Below are 15,392 nucleotides of genomic sequence, written 5' to 3' on the forward strand. Positions count from 1 at the left end.
AGCAAAGCAGGAACATTTCCTAGGAACTGTCATTCCTATTCAACATTTTTGAGATATAACTGAATACATGTCAAAATTTGAAATGGCATCTTTTTTTTGTGCTTTATACATATATGGAAGATATTCTGCATAAATTTGTGTGCACTTGGGAGCTTTTATGATTACTTATAAAGTCATAGCCATAAATAGATGATTTATTCTCATCTGTTTTCTTTAATTAAATTTTTGTAAGTTTCTCTTCCTTCACCTTTGAAGTGAGACATTTTCTGTTGTCTTATCTCCTAATAAATCCTGTTTCTGAAAGTCTTTTCAGATTTGGAAGAGGTGTAGGGTTGGAAGGTGTGTTAATTCCTAATTTTTGTGTATTGTTTACCTAATGATAAATCAAACCAGATTTTTTAAAAGCCAGCATTAAGAGATCTTGTAATTTTTACTGTTTTGATCTGCACCATAGTATCATGGAATAGCATGTTCATTGCCCTCCTCAGCCCGTCTGAGTCAAGTGGATTATTGCCAAAGTATGTGGAATGTGAGAAGCACATCCTTAAACCCAGTGGATTCAGCAACTGACAAGAGTGAAATATTTAAAATGAAGAAGGTTGTAAAGCTTTGCTTTTAATTATTACTTTACCAATTACCTATTGATTCTGTCCTCTCTTGGATTTGTTGTATGCTAATTGATCATGACAAAAAAGGAAATATTTAATTGATTGAGATACAGATTTTCTGAAAACTCCGGAGATTTTAGAGTATTTTCTATTTATTTTTCCCATTAATTCCTCTCAGTTTCATGTGACTCTGTTAAGTCTATAAAGCTTTTATGATTGTCTGCTCAGCCCCCCAGCTTTGTTGAAACCAATCCAGATGGGTATTTGCCCAGAATTTCATCAAATAATAAGATCTGTTAGCTAAAATTTCATGTAGCTATGTCCATATTTCGAATCCAGTTCAATAGCAGAACTGCTTCCCTAGCTATAATATTCACTGGTTTAACTGATGGTGTAAGAAGATGCTTGTATTTTGTCAATTCCATCTGCCAGAGTACATCCTCTCTTCCCTTACGCTTGGATTACAAACTCTCTGGGACAGAGAACACTTTTCTCCCTCTGGATTCTTACCATGCTTTGCACATGGGCATACTGGTTTACTTCTAGCATTTAAACATGAGTGTGTTGGTTTTGCATGGCCTAGTTTTTGGTAGAGGACGGGGGGGCACAGAGGTGGCTTCTGTGAGAAGCTGCTGGAAGCTTCCAGCACATCCAGCAGAGCCAATACCTGGTGGCTCTGACAATGGACATGCTGCTTGTTGGCCCAAAACTGGGCCAATTAGAGATGATGGCAAACACCTCTGTGATGACATATTTAAGAAGAAAATCAAAACAAAGTGGGGCACAGATTTTTCCAGCCAGAGAAGAGGAGGAGGTGAGAACATGTGAGGGAAAAAAAAACATGGAGACACCAAGGGAAGTGGGGAAGGAGGGGCAGGAGGTGCTCCAGGCACCAGAGCTGAGATTCCTCTGCAGGCCATGGTGAGACCATGGTGAGGCAGCTGTGCCCCTGCAGCCCCTGGGGATCCACGGGGCATGGAGAGATCTACCCACAGCCCGTGGGGATCCATGAGGGATGCAGAGATCCACCCACAGCCCATGGGGGTCCTCAGGGGATGCAGAGATCCACTCACACCTGTGGGGATCCACAGGAGAAGCAGAGATCCACCCACAGCATGTGGGGGAAGTGCCCATGCCAGAGCAGGTGGATGCCTGGAGGAAGCTGTGATTCCACTGGCAGAGAGAGAGGGTCCCAGGCTGGAGCAGCCTGTCATTGGAGGACCATACCCCGTGGAAAGGGAGAGCCACACCGCAGCAGTTTTGGAAGGACTGTGTGCCCGTGGGACTCACATTGCAGCAGTTTTGGGAGGACTGTTTGCTCATGAGTGTGGACCCACGCTGGAGAAGTTCACAGAGAACTGTCTCCCTTGGGAAGTCTCACAGGGGAAGGACTCCTCTCCCAGAGTAGCAGAAGAAAACCTCAGGTGACAAACTGACCAAACCCCCATGCCCTGTCTTCCTGCACTGTGGGAAGGTAGGAGGGGTTGGGGGGAAGGAAAAGTGTTTTTAAGGACTTATTTTACTTCTCACTATCCTCCTCCTGATTTTGTTAGTACTAAATTCACTTTGTACCTCTAAGCAGAGCCTGTTTTGCCCTTGGAGTGTTTTCTCCTAGTCCTTAATGTCAACATGTGAACCCTTCATGAAATTTTCCTCTCCCAGCTGTGGCAGGGGAGAGTGAGTGAGCAGCTTTCATGGGTGCCTGATGTTTGGCCAGGGTCAAACCACAACATGCTTATGTAAAGTTATCATCGTTGAGCATAGAAAGCAAAAAAAGTATTGTTGTATAAGTTCTTATTTAATGGTAAGCTTTCTATAGGCCAACCACCTAAGCTCAGCTTGAAAAAATGGAAGGCAACTAAACTCCTTGTTTCATAGCAAATACTTTATATTTTAGAGTGCTCAGTAGAGCAGGATTTATTTCCTACTATTGCATTCAACAGCAGAAGTGGAGTAACCCAGGTTTAGCCACAGGTCAGCACTGAAGAGTTAAATTCCTAAACAGAGAAAAACAGGATCACAGAATCAATTAGTCTGGAAAAGATCTCTGAGATCATTGAGTCCAGCCTATGACCTGGCACTACTTTGCCAACCAGACCATGTCACTAAGTGCTGTGTCCGGTCTTTCCTTAAACACCTCCAGGGACGGTGACTCCAACAACCTCTCTGGGCAGCCCATTCCAATGTCTAATCACCCCTTTTGTGGAGAAATTCTTCCTAATGTCCTACCTAAATCTCCCTTGGCACAACCTTTTGGATACATGCAGGCCTGAAGGATTTGCAGGCAGCACTCTTCCTCTGCAGTCCAAGACTTGTCTCTGCTAAAGCATCTAGGTTTCATCTAACTGTGCTTTTGTTACAGTCCCAAATCACAGAGTAGTAAAGAAAACTAACTCTCTGTAAATAAAACAGAAAGAACTTTGAAGGTTTGAAATATTCCCCTCCCCCCAAAAAATCTCAACTAAATGAGATTAAATGTAGATACTAAAAAACTGATTTTTTTTTAATAGTAAAGGAAGCAAAGAGAAAGAAAGAGAAAAGTAGAGAAAAATAGAGAAAAGTTAGAAAAAGCTAGGGTTACTTTATTCCATGTTCTGCCTTGATTCCACAAGAATCTCAAAAATGCATACTTGGAGCAGAACTAGCAACTAACAGGAATCATTTAAAGCAGGTATGTTTCCTTGTGATTTTCCTTTTAATACAGGTCTGCTAGAAAAGTATCCTGATGACTCAAGCACATGCCCAGGAAACTGGAAGTTTCAGCTGGGATTTTGAAGGTTTAAGGTGTATTTCTCCCAAGAGCTTCCTGGTGGTGTGAGTGCAGATTAGACAGTAGAGTAAGGTCTAGAGTAAGGGAAGAGAGTGTCCTACTCCCTATCTATTTTCCCCTCACCAATACCAAGTAAAGGAAAACTTAATGTATAGTCCTGGAACTAGGAACAAAAACTTGAAGACTTCTTCCTCCCCTCTCTGGAGTGTGATGTCATCCTTTCATTTATTCCAGATTTTTCTATCTCACAGTCTCTTGTCTGTATGAATCTTTTACAGCTGTACAGTTTCAAGAGAAGGAAGGAAGAAGCAATCATCCTTTCAGCTTGCTCTAGACCCTAGCAAATAGGCTGCTTTCCATGTCAGAGAAGTTTTCCACTTATTTTTAGGATAAGGTATATTTAAGTTAAAGAATGCATTAAATAAAAGTAACTGTTTTCTGTGATTGCTGCTTAAAACAAGCAGCAGTTTTTTGTCCCAACCGTGTTCTTAAAAACTAAGAGTCAAAACAGTGATTCCCTTTGTTTGAGAATAGGATGTAAAGAATGAAAAGTATGGAATTTGCCAGATGGACCTACCAAATTTCTGGACTTCATTGCAAGAGAGGAGTGGGATTTCACACATCCTGTTTCTTACTTAGAAATACCAGAGTATTTTCTTTGGTCTAGCTCTTCTGGAAATTACAAACTGTCTGAAAATCATTGGCATGGAATTGGAGGATATTTTAAACAACTGACAGTGGATGAAGAGGACAACAAAATGAAACACTTGTATCTTGAAAAATACATATTTTATTCCTGATGTTGAAATTTTAAAGCAATTTGTTAATAATCAATTATATAGTTTCTAATTTAAGCACATAAAAGATTTATTTAAAATGAAGACAAAAATCTGCCAGAAAAATTTAGCCATTCACAGAAAATGGCAAAATGTTTATTAACATGGAGTTCATGGACAATTATGGGTATGGATAGTTTTCCACTCCACCCACACCCAAGCTGCCCAGCTTTTAGCAGACTTGTCTGACAGCTAGTGAGAGAGTTAGCTCTGCCTGCTCTGAGGGTAGGATAAGCCTTCCCCAAGAGTAAATATATTAGCTTGTGCTTTGCATTTGGCTTATTGTTCATAATACATCTTTAGGAGTACAGCTGGCTCATCATGAAGGTAGAGCAAAGCATGGCAGAGTGGGAACCTTGCCTGAGACAGGTTTATCATGAAACTACACCCTTAGTGACTCTATTACAATGTGACATGTCTTTTCATATTCTGGATATTTTTTTATAATAGCTTGCAAATTGACAAACATTCATGAGTCACATGAAATAGATTAGCTCAAATTGTATTTTAGTGAGTCTTGATTTACACAAGACAACAGTAATTAATCATGGTGTAGCAATAATGAGCTACCTGTAAAATCTGTCTTCAATAGGTAATGTTACAATTATTATCTGAACTTAGTGTGTCTTCTCAGAGAGAAAGCCCAGTATCTTGCAATTTAATTTATTTTCTGTTTCACAGAGAATAATATATAAAAAAATGAGGTATTTGCTTTGATCTCACAGAAGCCTAAACAATGGAAAAAACTGCTATGCATTCTGCGCTCTCCCCTACTATCTTTATCCATTGTAAATTTAGGTTCATCTTACTCGTGCTTTTCTACATCCTACATTGGAGGCATCTAATACTGATTTTTCTTCATTTGAGTTATACAACTTCATCTTGATTTGAATTATTTGCCTTGATGCATTTTTTTTTCCCCACAGGAAAGAAGGTTTTTGCTGTGTTTTAACATTACTACTCCATGAAAGAAGCACAGCATACTCCAGTCCAAAAAAACCCAGACAGCCTGGGATTTACAATATGTATTCCGTACATCGCTTCCTGCCGTGAACATAAACGTTTTGTTATATTTCAAGCTTATGCCATTTGAATGAAAATCAATGACGAGGGAAAAGACAAGACCTCCATAGAGAACTTATAGAGAACTCTAGCACCTCAACACAAACTGTGTCTTGTAGCAACGCAACACAAGTCTGTGTTCCTCATACACTTTCCAGATTGTTCTTTTGCTGTTTGTGTAATAGTTCATTCCATGCATCCCTTTGGTTAGTTTCCTTTTGGTTTGCCCCGTTACAGTTATCTGTCAATTATCTGTTATGTAACCCCTGGGTCCTGTCTGTCACTTTGGGGCCTCTCCCTGTGTCTGGAAAGTTCCAGGGAGAGCTTCAAGTGATTGGACAGGATCTCAGTTTCCCCCTCCTCCTCTCTTGGGATTTATCATTGTGTATGCCCATTATGTTCAGAGCCACTGCCATGTTGTTCCCAATTGGTCCATAGCAGAACCCATCCCCCTGTTCCACCCTCACATAAAAGTTACAGTAGGTGGGTGCTCCTGGTCTCTGTTGAGGCAGGCACCCTGAGGTGAGGTGTCCCTGTTCGGTAGTTCTAGTAAACTCAGTTGGCTGTACCCTCTTCAGAGTCCCATCTTTATTTCTTGCTGTAGTCGCACTCCTCTTCCTGATGAGCCAAGACCCACAGGATTGTGCAGGTGTCCCAGGAAACTGAATCATACCTTGCTTGCTGTGGTGCCAGGGCTCGCTGGGGTAAGCAGATGCTGATACTGTGACAGTGTCTGATCTTTCCCACTGGATGATTAGAGCAGGAAAGGATCAGCAGCAGGTCAAAAGCACTATGTGTGCTCTGATTGATGCAGCTGAGGAGATTGTTGTGCCCAAGCAGCAAAGCCTGCAGGTGACTGGGATATAGCATCTCTTGGAGGGAAAGACAGTGTGAACCACTGAGCAGAATTTGGTTACGATCAGAGCTGATGACTCCAGTAAATTCTCTGAAGTGGAAGGAGAGGTTAATGAACAGAGTCAGAGATTGTAAGGAGGAGAGAGATGAGGATTTGTTCTGACTAGTAACAGGAAGCTGCTCTTCTTCCAGCACTTGCTCAAAGTAGGACATAGGAAATGACCAGCAGGTATTTTCTAATGTGGTCCCTGAACACTGCTGCAAGCATCTGATTAACTGCTTAATTGTAGAAAACAAACCAGTAAAATCTAGAGTCCATTAATATTTAGGTGTAATGTGTGTAATTCTGAGAATCGCTGCAGCTTACACATTTACTCTACAGCCAGAAAAGTAGTTGTTTCTTAAATACCTAAAAAGACTGCATCTTGCCCTTCTGCCACAGCTTCATGTTAAAAAATTTATAAAACATTGCTGTCCTCAGAAGATAATCCTGCCAGCACAGTGAAACTTGTAGGATAAACTGAAGTTCATAATAACTGGAGCTATTTATGCAACTATTTCTGTCAGAAATGCTGATCTGTCTTAGGCTGAGGGGATGACGTGCATATTTTTCAAAAACTCTGTGTCATTCTCAGAATACTGATGAACAGTGGTGGTATTTCCCTTGATATGTAATTTGAATGAAGAGCTTTTTGCTGTATGGTGTTGTTGACTCCTCAAAGTCAGAGTTCAAGCAGCTGCTGGAGATAACTGTACAGCAGAGTCAGCAGAAACAAGCATGGTCTGGGTATCAGGTTCACAGACAGGCACACAAGCTGGCATAACCAATGAAGATGAATATGCATTAGGACAATCTTAGTAATCTTAGAAGAGTACAGACACACAACCCTTCTGCCAGCCCTGCTGCAGAGGCAGCAATCTGTGTCACCAGGGTGACAAGGAAGAGCTGAAAAGGTGATTCAAAGCCCATAGTGGAGTCTGCTTGTACAGGAGCCACACAATGATCCTTTTGTTTGTGATTTAAGCAGATGTCTAGCTATTAGGAATTCAAACAAGGTCTTCAAGAGATCTTTAATGAACAGTGTTTAATACCACATTTAGCTTCTGTGAAATCTGGACATTTATAGGGATGCAGGAAAAGACTAAATGAGACTTAATCCTGATTTTTTAGAATGTTATATTATTGACCCAATTATTTATCATGCTGGAAGTCATATCAGCCCAAACCAATTTGTGAGTATACTATGCTTACATCGTTTGGAGGACTTTGGTGTGTTGTTGTTGTTTTGTTGTTGTTGTTGTGGGTGTTTTTTTTTTTTTTTTTTTTTTTTTTTTTAATATTAGTAACACCAGATACAACAAATTTAAAAACTGAAAATTATACTTCAAGCACAATTGTAGTGGTTGTTAAGGCTCTTGCAGTGGAAGTACAGTATCATATTTGCACAATACTGCAAAATCTTCATTCAGAGGGAAACAGCCCAATTTTCTACCTCTGCTGATTTCATAGTTAATGCAATCAGAACTACAGTAGTCAGAATTTGCATGCATGTGATGGTCCAAAGAAGGTTAATATCTTTTTACAAATATACACGATAATCTAAACCATTTGCAATAATTTAAATTTGGCTTAGGATTTCATGGGTGAAATGATATGACTACATGATATGCCTACAATCATACCTGCATGTGTTTTTTAATGGTATCTGCATTTTGCCAGGAGAGCCATTGTGTGTAGCATCTAACTTTAAGACTGTAAATCTACTTGGATCTAAACCTGGCATCTCTCAGCTGTGATCAAATCATCAATTTCCATGCAGCAACTGTGAATTATCTTTGGTGTCTTGACAAAGAAGGTTAATATTTCAGTTTGGGCATAAAGACAATAAGAATGGACCTAGATATCCCTTTCAGAGTGATGAAAAGAGCAATGAATTTAGTAAAGTTTAAACATATAATCTTATACATTTTAATTTTATTTTATATTATTTCATTTTATTTTACTTTTAATAAAAATGACAGTTTACAATATTAGTGCAATCCAAATAATAAACTGATGATTTTTTAAAGTGCTTGGTGGTTAAAACCTCTCTAAAAAGATATTTCAACACCTTTCTAAAAGCAGTTGCATTAAAAATTACATTACCTCTAATGAAGAGTTATAACCTTATGAATTTCCTCCAAAGGAAATATTGATGTCAAGGTAAGAAGAGATCATTTATAGATGGAAGTCAGTGGAGTGCTATGAAAATTAGAAGTATGAAGTTGAATTATGCCTTCTAATTTAGTTTAAAACTCTTTAAAATGTTAATTTTCCCATATTTTTTTTTCCTACATCTTCAACTTTGTTCTGCTAATCTGCGTTAATTACTGGAGGGCAAATAGAACTGTTAGTATATATACTGCAGATTAGGAAAGTTAAAATTAATTTCCTATTAGATAAATATGAAAAGAGTTAACCAGAATGAGAATTTAGCAAATAAATTTAGCAAAACAAGACAACATGTTTACAAGTTAGTGGCTTTTGTCATAATAGTTGCAGGTCTTTCTTTAAAATACTAGAAACTTGTACTTTCAGTTCAAAATATGTTTATTTCTAATACTCCTGTGCCTCCTGGACCTGGAGACTCAGTAGAAACATCAAATTTCATGAGACTAAGGAGTGATAGTCCTGTCGTGCATGAATAAACCTGCAGCTGCTCTGGGTCATTTAAATGCAATTTCCAGTTTCCCCCACATTTCTCCATCAAAAAGAGTCTTCTCTAATAGAGCTATAAATTCTATTTCCTACATTACCAAAGCTCACTTCAAACATTAATATATGTTGAATTTCTTTGTTAAAAAAACCTGTTTGTATTGTACATCAAATACATGAACAAACTTCTCTATATACTGTAGGAATATGGGCTCATGCATATGCTGCAGAGATGGTGCTATAGCTGTAAAAGATAGATTCTATGGAAAATCTCTGACTACTGAAGAGAGAGAATATTTACTCTGTACTTCTTGTTTTACTGCTGTCAGGTTTATTGTTAAGGAAAGAAAAAAAGGAAAATTCAGGCAAGTCCAGAAGTCTTAGAGAAAAAAAACAAGCAAAGATCCAAACTGTTGTGCCTGAATTAGATTTTGCTCTTCCATCTCCTTTGATTTATTTTAAACTTTCGTATGTTGAATTTTGAGGGTAGTATATTCTCTGAAATAGGAGAAACAAAAATATTTTAACATTCTAAAAGGTATACCACAAGTGTAAGATGACCTTTTCTTTTTTCTCTTTCTCCTTTTCTATTCCATTTTGATAGCCACCAGTGTTCTCTACTTTTCTGGCAAGGCTGAAGTGATTAACTGTACATAGAGCTCCTTTCTGGGTCCCATTACAGAGGAATACATTTTAGAGGCAACAGGAGATGTTTACAAAGTTGTTCATTGTATGATTCCACAGGGACATTTCATTCAGATAGTAAAATATCCTCAACAGGTTATCAACATACGCCATTTTAAAAGCAGCAGGAAGTGATCAAAATGGAGGAAGAGAAGGCAAGAAATTTCATGGACTCAGGTTTCCAGTTTCTCTGCTCAAATCTAGGTATGTACTCTTCTTCTAAGGCTGCTAACAAACACCAATTCCATAGGTGCCTTTCAGTAAAATTCTCCGTCAGTCCCTATATTCCTATTCCTAGTTTCCTGGAAAAAGACCAGTTCCTTCAACACATACACTTTGATGAGGCTGCTGAATTTATATTAGTCCATCTAAATTTTTGTCAGACAGGCTCTGCTCTCACAAATCCTGGAGGAATCTCTGAGAACTCTCAGGGCTCACTCATTTTAAGTCCCCACTAAACATGGTTTGTGGCAGCCAAGTGTCAATTACAGTAAAAGTGATCTCTTACAGATGTAGGAAGAACAATGAGGCACAGGAAATATTGAGAATGTAGCTACCAATTTTTAGCAGATCTTCAATTAGCATGAGTGCAAATTTCTTCTTCAGGGAACTAGAGCTAGATCAGACCTTTCTGGGTATTAGCAGAACAGGCAAAAAATATCCAGCTGAAGATTCCTTTCACTACTCTGCTGCTGCCCAAGTTCAACTTCAAACTAGGGCTTCTTGAAGAAAATTCTGTTTGAAGGTTTTAACCCAGAGCAACATTTTATTCCCTATCACGCTCCTGAATGTGGCTGAAAAAAGTTCAGCTAAGGTAACAATCCTCCACAGGTATCTTCTGCATTGTTTGATGTATGAAAATGTAATCAGATTCATTGAAACAATAAATCAGACAGATAGGAGGAAAACTGCTGGATGAGGTATTGAAAGAAATACGAAAATTGCAATGGCCTGTGTAGGACACACTGTTGTCCTGCAGAACGAATAGACAAACCTCAGAATTTTGGCTGCTAGAGTTAATTAGACATCAGCATACTTTTTTATTAACTATATTGAATCATGGAGTCATAGAATCGTTTGGGTTGAAAGAGACCTTAAAGATCATCTTGCTCCAATCCCCTGCCATGTGGAGGGACATGTTTTACAGACCAGGTTGTGCAGAGTTTCATCCAGCTTCCAGAATCACCTCCTTCACTGCCAGGAATGGGGCATCCACGACTTTCTGAGCAACCCTTTGCAGTGTCTCATCATACTCAGAGCAAAGAATGTCTTCTTAGTATGTAACCTAAACCTGTACTCTTTTGGTTTGAATCCATTCCCTCTTGTCCTGTCACTACATGCTCTTGTTAAAACTTCCCCTCCATCTTTCTTGCAGGCTGCCTTCAGCTACTGGAAGGACATAATGAGGTCATCCTCAAGCCCTCTCTTTGCAGGCTGAACAGTCTGAATTCTCTTAGCCTTTAATTATAGGAAAGGTCCTCTCTCCCTTTAATCTATTTGGTCACCCTCTGTAGGATTTGCTCCAACAGGTCCTTGTCCTTCCAGTGTTGGGGACACCAAGCTGGATGCAGCAGTCCAGATGGTATCTCACTAGAGTGGATCAGAGGGGCAGGACCCCATCCCTCACCCTGCTGGCCACACTGCTTTGGATGCAGCCCAGGATACCATTTGCTTTCTGGGCTGCAAGCACACATTGCCAGGGCATGTCCAATCTCTCTCCACCAGCATCCCCAAGTCCTTCTTGGCAGGGCTGCTCTCGATCTGTCCCCCAGCCTTGCTTGATAGTGGGGGCTTCCCTAACCCAGCTGCAGGACCTTAGACTTGGTCTTATTAAACCTCATGAGATTCCCATGGGCCCACTTCTTGAGCCTGTCCGCATCCCTCTGGATGACATCCTGTCATCCACATGTATCAGCCATACCATTCAGCTGCTGGCATATAAATCAATCTTACTAGCATCCTACCCTAATATCATTCTCTTCTAAGAGACTTAAGCACACAGAGTTAATTACCATTTCTTTTTCATTAGGCTTCTCAAATCTTTTAAAAATCTGTGAAACTGCCAAAACAAGATACTCATTACCTGCAATCAAAAGCAACTGGCTATCTATAGCTTTATGTAAATAAAGAAAAAAAAAATAATTAGATGGTCAAGTGTAATTTATTTCTGGATAATGGAAGCAATGGAGCCTAGGGATGGTTGCATTGAGCTTGACATCTAGGCAGGATTAGCCACATTTACATTAGCTACATTCTCACCAGATCTTTCTCCAGTCTGTTCTCAAAGACCTCCAATATCAGAAACACTTATCCTTTCTCCCTGTTCCAGTATTTCAATACTGATATTGTTAAAGGTTTAGTCTCAAATTTAATCCCAGCCTCTTTTACAGAAAATTAAGCCATTGCACCACCAATGTGCAAAAGATAACACTTCTTTCCCCAGTACATCAGTCCTCGAGTATGTGAAAAGCTGTGTGTCTATAGCTTTGTGTAAATATAAAAGAAATTAAATGGCTTTTTTTTTTTTTTTTTAAATAAGGTCTAAATAACTCCCATTTGTTCTTTACAGGTTTTATTTTCTAGCCCTCTAGTTATACTCAATGCTCTATTCAAGACTTTTCAGAAGGTCCAGCTCCTTTGAAATACATTCCAGCTGGAGTGTTTCCATTTCTGGGTAGAGCAGATTTCACAGGTCTGACAAGCTGTAGTTCTTTTTTGTGTTATCCCACATGGTCTGTGTCTTTTTTGCAGCAGTGGAAAATATTTCACAGCAAGGCAAAAGTTTAAATATTATTGTTCATCTTTATGACATGCAGTAATCTTTAGTTCCACCAAACAGCCACTTGCCCACCTCCCTGTGTGTCACTGACAATTCTTGCCCTTATTCCTAGGTTCATCTAAGCCTGACTCCCAATGTTCCTCAGGCTGCACCAGTCTGAGTACAACAGGCTACTCTACAAAAACACATTTTCGGAATTCCTTTCAGGTGCCCTAGATTTCTTCTGTCCCTGAGCTCCTGCCTTATCATTTAAACCTATTTCATGTGTGAATCCAAATACCTTGGAAAGCTACTTGTCCTTTTGATCTCAATATGTTAATAATCATATCCAGAATTATTCTAAAATGAAATTTAGACACATAATTTCACTTTATCAGTACCTAAAACTGCCCAGTTGCTTAAGCAAAGGGCAGTATACACACCTAAAAGAAGATTATAATCTAACAAAATCTTCTCTAAACTGGGATTTAGATGTCTAGTAGCTACATGACAATTCAATCTACTTGTTTTCCTAACACCTTATACAAAATTAATTAGGCGTCTTCTTAATTAGTTGACACCAGTATATAGGACTAAACTTAATTACACATGCTTGTTCAGAAGTACTTATTCTGGAACACATCTCCTGTTTTGAGTTTCCTATTAATCCAGAGTTAGGTGCCCTTAATCCTTAGTTTTTATGAAGGTCTCTGGAGAAGCCTGATTACTGTTAGGAGTGATCCTTTAGTCTGACTGTAAACTAACTCCTAAACGTACTTAGGAATTAGTGGCAGTTCCTGTTTGTGTGCTAATAAAAGTCTAATTGGTCTAATTAAAAAAAATGCATTTAATGTGAATAAAAGGCTCAAAGGACCAATACAGCACTAGTGTAAGGATGTCTTCAGACCCGCTCTGCTGCACTAGAATCCACCCCTCCTCACAGTCTCTAATTTTCCAATTAAAGCCCTATATTTAGGAGAAAATTGAATCTTTAAAGATATTTTCATGTCTCCAAGTAGAGACTCTAGGTACTTAGATTAGGAGGGATGAACCATTGTTCATGCTCCTTGACAAAGAAATGCCTAAACTAGGTGGATTGAGCTCCATCCTAAATACTAAGAAAGTATTAAAAGTCCTGCTAGAATATATATCTAGCAAAGATGCCATCTTCACCTAAGGAGATAATCTCAGTGCCTGGTTTATACAAACTCTTATGCTGCAGGACTCTTGTAGATTAAAATTGAAGACCCTGGTTAAATACAGATATTACTGATCAAAGTAGCATTCTTCATTTTCACCACTCTTGAGAAACCGGAACTAAGTCAGGCACCTTTCACAGTACACAGAAATCCGAAGTAACAGACAAAAGTTTTAACTACTTTTCAGTGAAAAGTAGTTAAAAAGCATGTGGTCATACATGCCAAATAGAAAAGAAAGGGAGAAATTCGTGTCTGAACACGAGAATATAGTGCTATTATTAGTGACTGTGTCAGCATAATGCATCTTAAAAATAGAAGTCACTATTTCTGGTACAATAAATTCCAGACAAGACCTCAAAATTGTCAAAGGAATGGTCAAATCTGTCACGTTAGATAGTATTTTACTTCTCTTACTAACACATCTCAAAATGCTTAGAAAATTTCCATTTCACGAACTTTATGAAACATGGAATTAAATTAATTAACTCTTGCCCTGAGTAAATGGACTTAACTGTCCATAACACCATTTTTTTTGCATCAAAACACACTAAATATGCAAAATTTTTATGTCTCATTTGTGACCTGAGATCTTCCTTTGGAAATTGCTTCAACCCTTCCCCCCAGCCTCCAGCTGGTACTTCTGTAACAATAGTATTTGACATTAAGTAACAAGAAGTAAACTGAAGAGAGGATGTTAGTTCAGCCAATGTCATATCCAGCTACAAGTGAAATCTGATGCAGACAGGTGTAAAAGCAATGAGCTATGAACTGAAGCTGTATTTTCTTCAATCAGAAGTAGATAGAGACATTGATATGACTTCAGCTCTGCTTCAGGAGACCTCGTTCAGACTCATACAAAACTTTGATTGGTTTTAAGAGACCAAAAAAAAAAAAAAAAAAAGGGTTGCTAGAAAGAAAAAAAAAAAACAGTCTAAAACTTAGTGCCAAGGATGTTATAAATTCAGGATATTTAAGTATGCTGCATTTTGTTTCCTTGCTAGGAAACAGTATTTTTAACTTGTTGTTACCTAAGAGCTGTGTGGAATCTGTGGCATCTACAATTAAATGTTGATTGAAAATTTATTTGACAGTTGTAAGGATAATATTAAAAAGGAGGAAAAAAGAAAAAGTATTAACAAAATCAAAATAAATTCAATAACTATTTGAACATTGCCTATGAAACTTCTGAACATGAAAAGAAATCTACAGAGGGGAAAAATATTTATGGGATGAAATGTATTTTTAAAATTAGGCAACTCTAGAGAGAGGCCTTTGAAATATTGAAGGGATTTAATTGCTTGTTTTCAGCTCTTTAGGAGCTATGGCAACTCAGAATCAATTGTCAAAGTGGTCATTTTAAAAAGTACTTTTAAGTAAAGTTGATGTACTATTCTTAATTTATTTTTATTGTTATTCTCAGCTTATTTATTTTCTGGTTTTTTTAAAAAGCTTTTATCTTCTCAATATATTTATATAATATGTAAGAAAAAAAGAGTGTCTCATTATCAAAAACTATAATAAAACTACAAAGTAGAAACAGCTCTGCTGCATAAAATCAGTAACCAGACAAAACTGGGGCCTGTACAGATGTGTAAAGAAAGGTACAAGAAAGCACAACATGCATATGGTGGGATTTCTTTGGAATCAAACTACTGAATTGGTGGTTATAAGTTTGAGTTGAATATCCTTTGTGAGTTTTACTTTTGTGAATTTGTACAATTACTTTTTGAATGCTGAAAAAATTTTGGCATTTACAACAACTGATAGAAATTATTTCTGAAGTTCATTAATACCTGTCATGGAAATGCCCCTCTTTCTGATTGTTTCAAACCTGCCACTTAATAATTTCTATTAATTACCTCTAATTCTCATAATATAAGATTCAAGAACCAACTTTCTATCTGCTTTCTCCAGGTTATTCCATG

General features: G+C 38.2%; 1 protein-coding gene across 6 annotated transcripts in view; it reads left to right on the top strand.

Annotated features, from left to right (window-relative positions):
* Positions 1-15,392, top strand: part of LOC310907955 (uncharacterized protein) — an 81,904-nt gene that overhangs the window by 60,630 nt on the left and 5,882 nt on the right. For 3 of the 6 annotated variants that reach the window (XR_014589747.1, XR_014589748.1, XR_014589749.1), the window contains 2 exons: positions 3,221-3,279; positions 5,141-5,814. Coding sequence is in view for 1 of the 6 variants with exons in the window: in XM_083858539.1 (XP_083714665.1) it covers positions 9,607-9,714 (108 nt within the window). In the remaining 5 variants the exon portion in view is untranslated. Of the gene's footprint in view, positions 1-3,220; positions 3,280-3,656; positions 3,767-5,140; positions 5,815-9,606; positions 9,715-15,392 lie in introns of those variants that run through there. The other 3 variants (XR_014589746.1, XM_083858539.1, XR_014589750.1) reach the window with 2 other exon arrangements.

The sequence above is a fragment of the Zosterops lateralis genome, assembly GCF_965231275.1.
Source record: "Zosterops lateralis genome assembly, chromosome: 3".
In the NCBI taxonomy this organism is placed as follows: domain Eukaryota; kingdom Metazoa; phylum Chordata; class Aves; order Passeriformes; family Zosteropidae; genus Zosterops; species Zosterops lateralis.